General features: G+C 42.5%; 1 protein-coding gene across 4 annotated transcripts in view; it reads right to left on the bottom strand.

The window, feature by feature from the left end:
- Positions 1–4,476: 4,476 nt before the first annotated feature.
- MND1 (meiotic nuclear divisions 1) overlaps positions 4,477–12,730 on the bottom strand; it is a 55,546-nt gene continuing 47,292 nt past the window's right edge. For all 4 annotated transcript variants that reach the window (XM_038755177.1, XM_038755178.1, XM_038755180.1 and 1 more), the window contains exons 7-8: positions 8,050–8,094; positions 4,477–4,822 (exon numbers count right to left, since the gene is read on the bottom strand). In XM_038755177.1, the coding sequence (XP_038611105.1) occupies positions 4,716–4,822; positions 8,050–8,094 (152 nt within the window). In that variant the 3' untranslated portion in view covers positions 4,477–4,715. The remainder of the gene's footprint in view (positions 4,823–8,049; positions 8,095–12,730) is intronic.

Raw genomic sequence — 12,730 nt, 5'->3', positions numbered from 1 at the left:
GACATGTTGAGCTTTAGGTGGCGGGCGGACATCCAGATGGAGATGTCCTGAAGGCAGGAGGAGATGCGAGCCTGGAAAGAGGGGGAGAGAGCAGGGGCAGAGATGTAGATCTGGGTGTCATCAGCGTAGAGGTGATAGTTGAAGCCGTGGGAGCGAATGAGGTCACCAAGGGAGTGAGTGTAGATTGAGAACAGAAGGGGACCAAGCACTGAACCTTGGGGAACTCCCACAGTAAGAGGATGGGAGGGGGAGGAGGAGCCTGTATAGGAGGTGTCTATACTTCACGCTCCTGCCCGGACCATCTCTGTGCAGAAATGCTCTGGGCATATTACTCTTCTCCTCAAAAATCTCCAGTGGCTACCAGTTAACCGACGCATCAAGCAAAAACTCCTCACTCTCGGCTTAAAGGCTGTCCATCACCTCGCCCCCTCCTACCTCACCTCCCTTCTCTCCTTCTACAGCCCAGCCCGCACCCTCCGCTCCTCTGCCGCCACTATCCTCCTCATTGTACCTTGTTCTCACCTGTGCCGCCGTCGACCCCCAGCCCATGTCCTCCCCCTGGCCTGGAATGCCCTCCCTCTGCACATCAGCCAAACTAGCTCTCTTCCTCCCTTCAGAGCCCTACTGAGAGCTCACCTCCTCCAGGAGGCCTTCCCAGACTGAGCCTCCTTTTTCCTCTCCTCCTACCCATCCCCCCCACCCTACCTCCTTCCCCTCCCCACAGCACCTGTATATATGTTTGTACAGATTTATTACTCTATTTATTTTACTTCGACATATTTACTATTCTATTTATTTTGTTAATGATGTGCATCTAGCTTTATTTCTATTTATTCTGATGACTTGACACCTGTCCACATGTTTTGTTTTGTTGTCTGTCTCCTCCTTCTTGATTGTGAGCCCGTTGTTGGGTGGGCACCATCTCTATATGTTGCCAACTTGTACTTCCCAAGCACTTAGCACAGTGCTGTGCACATAGTAAGCACTCAATACAATTGAATGAATGAATGAATGAATGAATGAATGAATGAATGAATGAATGAACTGTGGAATAGAATGTCCTTTTGGGGAATTCCTCTCTCAACTACCAGGAAATACAAATGGTAACAACAAACTTCCTTCCATTCTAATCAAGCAATCATATTGGGCAGAGCACTGTATGAAGCACTTGGGAGAGTACAATATATTACAGTTGGTAGACATGGTTCCTGCTCTAGAAAAACCGTGATTTTTCAGTATTTGCTAACTGCTTATTGCATACTGATCTCTGTGCTAAGCACTAGGATTTTTGCAGATAAACAGCTCAGACACAATTCTTATCCCATCAAGGGCTCGCAATCTAAATGGGGGACAGACAGACCCTGGAAGAAATGGGAATACGCTGAACCCAATGGGAATGAGAAGCAGGGTGCCTTACTGAGAAGCAGTATGGTCTAGTGGAAAAAGCACGAGCTTGGGAGTCAGAGGACCTGGGTTTTCTAATCCTAGCTCTGCCAATAGCTTGCTCTATGACTTGGGAAAGCCACTTAACTTCTCTGGGCCTCAGTTTCCTCAACTGCAAAATGGGGATTAAATCCCTCAACTTAGACTGCGAGTCCCATGTGGGTTGGGGACTGTGTCCAACCCAATTACCTTGTATCCACCCTAGCGCTTAGAACAGTGTCAGACACATAGCAAGCGCTTAACAATACCATTAAAAAAGACACCACTGAAATCAGAAGCAAGAAATTCAGACTGTACCTTGGGAAATGAATTCTTGGGAGAGGGATCCTCAGGAGCTCCTCCACTCCAGGCCACAGTCCTTGACTACAAACGGCCCCAGCATGCTAACAGTTGGGAAGGCAGGCTGTTGTGGCTGTGCTCCATCTGGAGGGGCAGGTCAGCTGGGACTCACGGCTGCAGACATCTGGTAGCTCCTGTTGGGTCCAGAGTTCACAATGGCATAGAAATGCCAAGCACCAATCAGTGGCATTTATTGAGCGTTTACTATGTGCAGAGCACTATACTAAGCATTTGGGGGGAGGGGGGTACAACAGAATTAGCGGACATAATGAACTTATGATCTAGGTCTCTGCTGCTGGATCATGTGAAATGTCACCCCTGTCAATCAATCAATCAGTCAATCGTATTTACTGAGCACTTACTGTGTGCAGAGCACTGTACTAAGCGCTTGGGAAGTACAAGTTGGCAACATGTAGAGACAGTCCCTACCCAACAGTGGGCTCACAGTCTAGAAAGGGGAGACAGAGAACAAAACCAAACATATTAACAAAATAAAATAAATAGAATAGATATGTACAAGTAAAATAGAGTAATAAATATGTACAAACATAAATACATATATACAGGTGCTGTGGGGAAGGGAATGAGGTAAGACGGGAGGGATGGAGAGGGGGAAAGGAAGGAGGGGGCTCAGTCTGGGAAGGCCTCCTGGAGGAGGTGAGCTCTCAGTAGGACCTTGAAGGGAGGACGAGAGCTAGCTTGGCGGATGTTGGGAGGGAGGGCATTCCAGGCCAGGGGATGACATGGGCTGGGGGTCGATGGCGGGACAGGCGAAAACGAGGTACGGTGAGGAGATTAGCGGCAGAGGAGCGGAGGGTGCGGGCTGGGCTGGAGAAGGAGAGAAGGGAGGTGAGGTAGGAGGGGGCGAGGTGATGGACAGTCTTGAAGCCCAGGGTGAGGAGTTTCTGCCTGATGCACAGATTGATTGGTAGCCACTGGAGATTTTTGAGGAGGGGAGTAACATGCCCAGAGCGTTTCTGGACAAAGACAATCTGGGCAGCGGCGTGAAGTATGGATTTAAGTGGGGAGAGACACGAGGATGGGAGATCAGAGAAAAGGCTGATGCAGTAGTCCAGATGGGATAGGATGAGAGCTTGAACGAGCAGGGTAGCAGTTTGGATGGAGAGGAAAGGGTGGATCTTGGCAATGTTGCGGAGCTGAGACCGGCTGGTTTTGGTGACGGCTTGGATGTGAGGGGTGAACGAGAGAGCGAAGTCGAGGATGACACCAAGGTTGCGGGCTTGTGAGACGGGAAGGATGGTAGTGCCGTCAACAGAGATGGGAAAGTCAGGGAGAGGGCAGGGTTTGGGAGGGAAGACAAGGAGTTCAGTCTTGGACATATTGAGTTTTAGGTGGCGGGCAGACATCCAGATGGAGATGTCCTGAAGGTAGGAGGAGATGCGAGCCTGGAGAGAGGGGGAGAGAGCAGAGGCAGAGATGTAGATTTGGGTGTCATCAGTGTCAAGATGATAGTTGAAGCCATGGGAGCGAATGAAGCCCTGTCCTTCCTTTTCTAGGATCAGTCAAGGAAAGGCAGAAGATTTGTAAAAAAAAAATCTGGGTTATTATTAGTTTTTATGGTATTTGTTAAGTGCTTACTATGTGTCAGGCACTTTACTAACTGCTGGGATAGATACAAGATAATCAGGTTGGACACAGTCTCAATCTCCATTTTACAGATGAGGTAACTGAGGCACGGAGAGATTAAGTGACTTGCCCTCAGTCACAAAGCAGACAAGTGGTGGAGCTGGGATCAGAACCTAGGTCCTCTGACTCCCGGGCTGATGCTCTTTCCACTAGGCCACACTGCTTAAATCAACAAGGTCTGATGGCATAAATTCTGAAGCCTTTAAAGAATTAGCAGAATGCTGCTGCTGTGTCACCAGCTATTGAGTTTGGGAATTATGAAAGATGAGAAAAAAATAAAAGAACAATTCTGGTAATTATGGCTTGCTTAAAATCAATAACTAGGAAAATAGATTTATTGCAGCCACAATTTGCAATCAATCAATTTGCAGCCACATAAAAGAGATATAAGAATGCAAACATCATGAATTTGTAATGATAACGTCCCACGATGCTCTCATTAGTACCAGTGAGAAAGTTTCTTTCAATTCATCTGGACTTAACTTCTGTGGCTCTGCTCACCACTACCTAAATCTAGCATGACACCAGATAGTTGGGGAGGAAGTGTGCTTTAGAAAAAAAAAAATTTTGTCAATACATGCATCAAGGATCTTAAAATATATAGATAAGCAAAATGGAATTCTCAGTCACACCCACTGTTGGCAATAGAAGGAGATTAGGGGGAAGGGGCTCGAAGGAGAAAGGACCTTAACTGAACATATATGGCCTGAAGCAAAAAAGAAGGGGAAAGAGGCTACAGGCTGAGAAGGAGAGGCCCCCTGAAAGATTGGGAAGACTGAAAAAGAAGGTTCTGTGGGGCCAGGAAGACTGAAAATTAGCAGAGGATAAAAGACCAACAGAAACATAAAACAGAGGGTTGCAGACTAGTCAGGTAGAGAGGACAAAGCCAAGATCTTGAATTCCCTGCAAATTCTTTGCAAGTTTCGGCTAGTTGTGTATTTTCTAAAACTTCTTTAAATATATGTTGGAGGAAACTGTAAAAATAAAACTGTGGGATTTATTAGAATGCTCGATTTGAAAAAAATTCAACAATGAAAACTGCACACGTAAGCTTGACTCAACTTTGCCAACTTTATTGCAAAACAACTTATGAATGTGGTATTTTCCTTTAACACAAAAGGAAGGCAGAACACATATGTTTTGAACTTTTTCCAAGTTAATAAACTGAAAAAATAAAATACAGGTCATTATAATTTATAAATCAATTACATTTCACCAAATTTAGCCAGGCAACATTAAATAAGATATGTACAGTTAAACACAAATGCTAACTACTGCTGGACATTTTAGTCTATGTAGTCAAAGTCTTCTGGAATTCCAAAGCTTTTATCAATTTTATTCTCTTCAAATCCAAATTTCTTTTTGGCCCAAGATTTTATTGCAAATATATTATCTGTGAGGATACAGAGAAATATTTCAGAGAAAAAAGTCACAACATTCCACAACATAGTTCGTTGCAGTTCTCTCTTTTTCAGACATAGTTTGATTATTCAGAAGGTGCCAAAATACACAGGGAGTTGCCAAGTTGTTTTCCTTCACTGAATCAATTATTAACGTGATAACTGAGTTCTTTGGGGGAAATTATAAATATTAATACAAACAGAGAAGCAGGGTAGTCTAGTGGATAAAGCAGGAACCTGGGAGTCAGAAGAACCTGGGTTCTAATCCTGGCTCTGCCACTTGTCTGCTGGACAACCATGGGCAAGTCACAACTTTTCTGTGCCTTAGTTGCCTCATCTGTAAAACGGGAATTAAATCTGCGAGCCCCAAGTGGGACATGGACTGCATCCAATCTGATTAGCTTGCTTGTGCAGTATATGGCACAGTAAGTACTTAACAGATACCATAACCGCCCCCCACCAAAAAAAACAAGTGAACTATCAAAATCAATTTAAATAATATTTTCTCATTTTAAAGTTCCACATTAATTTCTTAATAGCTTTTTTTAAAAACATTTCAGTCTAATAGCTCTTGCTGGAGGCATCTGCCAAGAGGAGGCTGATGGGGATTTGTGTTATCACAATGCAAGCACCCATGGAGAAAACAAGCCGTTTTCCTGACCGAGTCTTTGGGACCTTGCGAAAATTTTAGGTTGGAGTTATGGCAGCATGGTCGACCAAAAATTTTCAACAGGGGCACTTTCAAGTATTTTAACAGGCATGGCTGTTAAGCTGTTTTTTGCTAAGCTCTCTGGGCAGGTGAAAGCTCTGAGACACCCAACAAGAAACAGAACAGCAGACAGAGCAGCAGCAGGTAGGAAGCATTTTGACATTCACCCCAGCCCCACAATACCTAGGTAAATATCCCCAGACGCTATTTCCCCATCTCTAATTTCTTTTAATGTCTGTCTCCCCTGTAAAGTGTAAGCTCCTTGTGAACAGGGGCTGCATCTACCACCTCTGTTGTAGTGTATTTTCCCAAGTGCTTAGTACAGTGCTCTGCACACCGTAAACAATAAATACTATTGCCTGCCTGCCTGAAGCGATTCTGCAGCTGCCCAGTGTCCATGCCTCTGCTGGAAGCCTGGAAAGTTGAGACCTCTCCAGGGGCAATTTCCCGCCTCACATGCTTCTTTGCCTCTTCCGTGAAAATTTCTCCACATGCTAGTGAGGGTAAATGAGCCCGTTGTTGGGTAGGGACCATCTCTACATGTTGCTAACTTATACTTCCCAAGCGCTTAGTACAGTGCTCTGCACACAGTAAGCGCTCAATAAATACGATTGAATGAATGAATGTACATGCATGGGTAGGAAAAGGGAACTTCAGATCATTACTTGAAGCTGCAGGGAATTTTTCTAAAAAAAAAAATAAGACCAAAACCCTCTGATAGCCAATCCTATTGTGTCCGTTTAGCCGGCAGAGGGCTCTGATAGATTTTGAATATGTCCTCTCTCAAACAATGACATTTTCCTTTCAGAGGGTCAAGGGATCAGACTAGGTATTGAAGGATAGGGCAGTGAGGTTACGAGAAAACAAAGTGTCATGATTAAAGAGAAGACAGCTGAAGCGGGAGGGAGCAAATGAGGACAGCAGGCTTGGCATTCACTCGCTTTCCAGTTCTGGACACATCAACTTGACTTACTGCCCAAGAGAACTGCTATGAGACTGGTGATAATATTCACTGTGCCCCACTGAAGTCCTCAGCAGGCCAGATCCCAGATGGGCTTACAGGTTTGCTGATTCAGGTCAGATCTCCCTCAGCCCACAACAGAAGGAGAAGTGGGAGACACTCACCGTCACACTGTGTCAGGGTCACTGAGTGTCTGTTTCTCCTAAAGATCCATCCAACCCTCTCAAAAATCTACAGACCCTTAAAATGATTAGCCCTCGCCTTTAAATACTTTATCAAAATGAGATTTTACGCTGTGTAACAGATGCTTTGTTACATGCCTTCCTGGTAAAATGTATTTTGAAAAGGATGGAAACATCTTTTAGACATGGTTGAACTTGTAGCCATATTTCTAGCCTGGACTGAGAAAATGCATTGGTTTATTTTAAAAAGCTCAAGAGATAATTATTGACATCTAAACTTTCTTCAGCCTGGACAATATTTTGGGTACACTAAGTAGGAAGGAGCAGATTCAGTCTAAAAGCTAGGTAAATGGAGATTTTACTTTTTGATAAAATGCCAGTGGTTGGCACCATTTTTTAAAAGCAGCCAAAGAATCTGTTTGTGGCAATTTGCTTCTTTTATCTCCATTATCTTCTTGTAACACATGCTTATATTGGGAGTATCCAGTTGTAAGTACAAAATGGAAATACATGTTAGTAACTGCCAGAATGATTCTAAAAATATCTTCTCACTATGCTTTTTAATTCTTGCAGGGTCAAAAGACTTTCAAGAACTATTCAACTACCTCAGAAATCCAACAACAACATGAAAAAATCTCTTCCTAAATTTAGGAACTTTTGGGGAGATTCATATCTACTACTGTTTTTAAGTTGTGATAATATTCTAGTCGTTTTCCTAAATCCAGTAATTTTTGCTTTCCAAATCTAAGTTGCCATTCTACTTAGTTATATTTTATTGTAACTATTTTTCTACTTCTAGCTCACTAGCTTCTTTACATGGTTGCTGAACTATTAACCTTCTAATAATATTTGCTCTCCCATTTAACTGTAAAATACACAGTAATTCACAAGTTACAATGTGAAATACTTTATTTTAATAATAAGACTTCTCAGTTTAATAGAATGCTAGAGGCTCATCAGGTGTACTTCCCTCTCTTGTAGGAGCTGTGGGCTGGTGAAAGCCCACTGAGGACTGCCTTTGTGTCTTTATGAGGGAGTAGACTCTTTGCTCATTCTCTCCACCACTTAAGGGTGGTGTAGCGAAATAACGACATAGTGCATGAACCACCACCCTCGCTGTGTGGCCTTAAAAGGGGGTGGGCAACCCAGCTTTTGACCAGATGGCTGACTCATTCCTCAACCTCAGCAGACTCCAGCCTGGTAGCAGCTGGAGGATCTGGGAGGGTCAGAGGGAGCTCTCTTCCCTCCCTGTCCTGGAAGGGCATGTTGCTAGCCCTGCATACACATGGGAGAAATAAAATCAGAGGCTTTAGTTTACAACTACATATACCATCCCAATGCCATTAAGTAATTTAATTGCACATATACCAGTCCATCTGTTGGCCGCTTCCTTGGCTACAATGTTTGCTTGACCTGGAAAAAAAAAGTAGACATGCTTCACCTTTTATTCTGACGTCCATAAATGTTTGTGGCTACGTAGATCGACATCACTAGACAGTTGCAAAGACCCCGTAGCCTTGTAAAAGGGATAATGTAAAAATGGGCAAGGCTATAGATGAAGCTTACCAAGTAGGGCAATATACTTTTAGAAAACATTTCCAATTACCCTTTTCATACAATATTATCAAGAACACTTAAGCAAAAGCCACCCTGAGCTGCAGGGATCATTTGGAAAGGCATTAGGAGAATGGCCCTAACAGCTCTGGAGTGACCGTGCTTTCCTGGGGCTCGCAGCTGAACTGAATTCCACTGCTATCTTGGAGAATGCTCCCAAAATGGCTTCACCTTCTTTCCAGCGAGAAAATCTGGAGGTGACCATGCAGCAACTCCAGAGGGAACATTTCAAAAGTGTTGACAAACGGTAGGAAGTCAAATAAATACAATTGATTGATTGATTGATTGGTTGCTGCCCGATGAGCCACCATGGTTATATCAAGCCATATTAACACCTGGGACACAGCCAGGACCCACACTGGTTGCGGTGTTAAGCAGCGTGTTCAGTACTGGGAGGTTGGAGGGCAGGAGGGGAGAGGTGCCACACTTGCTGAATTGCTACTGTAGCTCTGCTCCTGGCTAGCAGACCTAGATGGCACTCCTTATTGCTGAAGAAACCCCCATCTCCACATCCACTGACCCATGAATAAAAGTCTTTGAAATACAGGAAAGAAATTCAGTCTCCCGAGGCATTCCCTGGTTAAATTAAAATGGGGTCTGACTACCCACCTAAACTCATAAAAACCCAATCACACCGCTGCAACAGCCTATCAGTAAACAAATCACTCAAAAGAAACTACCAAACAGCCAAAGAGACATGCAGTATTTTACATTTAGATTTAATCACTTTCAAGGGTTTAGAAATCTGTTAGTCTGCATCTGTTGCCCTTGTCAAATTTATGCTCTTGAGTAAACTGCCTAGATACCATGAGTACTTGACTACTTAACATTTTATAACTAGGTTGATCATTTATTTTGAAATGTATCTGCTTCAGTATTCTTCAAAAACTTTCTGTGAGAACTTTTGGAAGAGTGTATTAGTTTTCTCTCCCCACTGAAATGAATGCCAAATTTTTCCTATTGATTCTCACATCTTCACATTCCTTGATTATTCCCAAACCTCTTGCCAGTACTTGCCTAAGTATGTTAATATTCAACTGTCAACACAAACCATATAATGTTTATCTACCCCTAGGGTTTATTGAGAAATCAGTATAAGGTAAAGAATCCAGCCTACATGGATACAGAGGCTATAGTTTCATCGGCAGATTGTTACAAGCTGTATTGCTGGCTCAGAAAATGAAATTTTACTCTGAATGCTCTGAAGGATGATGATGAGGAGGATGATGATGATGATGGTTTTTGCCAAGCACTGTAGTAAGTGCTGGGGTAGATACAAGCAAATAAGGATGGACACAGTCCCTGTCCCATGTGGAGCTCACAGTCTCAATCCCCATTTTACAGATGAGGTAACTGAGGCACAGAGAAGTGCAGTGACACAAGGTCACACACAGTGGAGGCAGGATTAGAACCCATTACCTTCTGACTCCCAGCCCTGTGCTCTATTCACTATATCATGATGCTTCCCTGCTTAAAAACAACAAAAAAAACCCAAAAAAACAAACCATGATCTAGTATCCTAGCAGTGAGTTCATTCCTGTGAGCTGAAAACCTATAAAGGCCTCTCAGAGACTCTGGGGGGTCTTTAGCTATCCCTCTCACTGTTCCCCTGGATTTGTGCATCACCCACCTCTTTCTTGAGTACTTCTGGAATAGTGGATGTGATTCAATGACAGAAGGATGTTTGGGGAAGAAGAGAATGTACAGACACATTTAAAAGACAAGTTCTGGCAATGATGATAAATTTTTAATTTGAAAATGCTTTGAAAATGGACAGCCATAGTTTATGTTGGCATATGTAAATTACATTAGGTCATAGGAAAATGTTCTCATGGCCCTTCTGATTTATATCCTGCTACAGTAGTGCACGTTCATTCAACATGGACCTAACCGCCCTTTGTCTACATTTTAAACAAGGCATTTGAATATTGGGATTGACATCCAAATCACTACAGTACTTCATCAAAAAGCTCTCAGGAAGTCGACTCCAATCCTAGCAATTAAAATTCAAGGACAGATGTTGGAGTCCCTACCAAAACATCACACTGATGAAAAGGGGACAAGGGACAAAGACTAGAATTGGACAGGTTTCCAAAGCTAATAGGTAAGGAAGCCGGTAATTTCCATCTTTTTAGTTCTGACTGAAAACTCTCAGGTCTTGAAAGAGTGATATTCACAGTTGCGCCCCAGAAGCTCCGGGGGCAAATGCCCCCATCACCCCAACAGAGCTAGGATTTATGGCCTTAAACATACAACTGCACCCTTTGGATGAGTTAGATGTGAAACCTTACTTATGGTTTACTAGGCAGGTGTAATCACCACATGGCTATATGGAGATGAAGTGTGAACCAGAAGACACCCTAAAGGTGCTGGGAAACTTTGTTAATGCCGCCAACGGAAGATTCTCAGGATCTAATGGGAAACAGACCCATTAACAAAAGAATCATAACATAGGAAGAGTGGGAAGGAATCTAGAATTATTGCTTCCAGACACTTCCCTTGAGGGAGATGAATAACTAAATCATCCTGGACTGACTGTTGTCTATTCTTCTCTTAAAGATGTCCATTCTTCCTTTTACCCAACCAAAATCGATCCCGCCTTTTTGCAAACTCCATTTCCCCCTTTGGGGTCAGTGGTGTAAATGAGGAATAACCATCTCCTTGCTCAGTACAGTGCTCTGCACACAGTAAGCGCTCAATAAATGCGATTGAAAAAAAATCCTTCAAATACCTGAAAATCTAACAATTCCTTAACCCAAATCCTGAACCTTTCCTTCCAAGCATTTATTTTTTCCTCCTTTTGTTTTTGTGAACAGGATGAAAAAGAAATCCTCTTTGCTTGATTTTTCACATTCTTTTAAAGACTGGGAAATGAACTGGGAACTGAACTCCATCAAGGGCATCCCTTCTCAAGTGAATGCTTCAAGTACTGAGGCAGAATCAAACCCTAGACACACTCAAAATGCTTGTTTCTAGGTCCCCAAAGCATCTTACATATTTCCAATTAAGCCAATGATGTAACCAAGAGAAAACTGGTTGAAATAAAGGGATAATGTTACCACAAGGAGTCAGAATTTGTGAAGCTTCATTTTGGCACAGGGACACAATCTGGCACTCAGATATTATTGGTTCGTTGATTAGAATTCCAATCTCCAGCTTAACCTTAGTCTCAAAGATGTTTTTTCCCCCAAAATTTTCAACTACAAATCTTCAAAAACAAAAAACAAAAATGCCAAGAGATTTCCAATCATACGACTAAGGCGAAAGCATGGGTTATGGGCAGTTTTAAGGAAGATACAGACACTAATTCTGGCTCCAAAATAGTGCTTTACTGCACAATCTTGAGCAAACAGCAATCTCTCTATCTAAATTGACCTTGTGTCTGACCTGATCATCCCAATGCTCAGTACTGCTTAGTACATAGTAAAACATAACAACTATTAAAATGTAACATATATTGGCTTCTTTAAATCATGTAGGAAGGCTAAGGGTATAGCAGTAAATGTTTTAGCACTAAGATGCCTACTAGTAAGGGTTACGAATGTTTAAAATTAACAGATACAATGTGTCAGTTCAAAGAGCATTCAGAAGGCATCAAGGAGTGTGCAGAGAGAATATCCTTGATTATTGAAAATATGATGCAACTAAACTGTGGCTCAGAAAAATGGGGATATGAGATTGGAAAAATTAAATATGAGGACTGTTTTTATGTAATATTAATTGCTATAGCTCTTAGCTGGTTCTCAGATCTGTCGTGGAAAGACTGTTTGCAAGGACTCAAAGCAAACAGAATACAGAGTGAATAGTAACTACACAAGAAATAGTTTTTTGTTGTTTAAAACTTACAGGACAAACTTAAAAGAAAATAAAAACACTTTAGGAATGAAGGAAGGAGGATTGGTTTCTGCAAGGTGAAAAATTACTGGCTATACATTAAGCACCTGGAGAGGTACAATCATTCCTCCAGATCAATATCCAGTAAATGACTTCTCTAAAGGACTTTAGTACCCTGTGGGTATAAGAACTAGGGCTAGGTGCATCCAAGAATTAATTTAGTCATCCAATAGGCTATGATCCACTTAGTTCCTTAAATCACCTTCTAGCAAATCAGTGTGGCTCAGTGGAAAGAGCCTGGGCTTTGGAGTCAGAGGTCATGGGTTCAAATCCTGGCTCTGCCAATTGCCAGCTGTGTGACTTTGGGCAAGTCACTTAACTTCTCTGGGCCTCAGTTCCCTCATCTGTAAAATGGGGATTAAGACAGTGAGCCCCCTGTAGGACAACCTGATCACCTTGTAACCTCCCCAGAGCTTAGAACAGTGCTTTCCACATAGTAAGCGTTTAATAAATGCCATTATTATTATTATTATTACAAACAATTAAGATAATGGAATGAGTGGACAAATACTAAGGCCAGTATTTTTAAATAATGAATGCT

Source organism: Tachyglossus aculeatus, chromosome 12, assembly GCF_015852505.1.
Source record: "Tachyglossus aculeatus isolate mTacAcu1 chromosome 12, mTacAcu1.pri, whole genome shotgun sequence".
Classification (NCBI taxonomy): Eukaryota; Metazoa; Chordata; class Mammalia; order Monotremata; family Tachyglossidae; genus Tachyglossus; species Tachyglossus aculeatus.
This window is presented reverse-complemented; position numbering and strand designations above follow the sequence as displayed.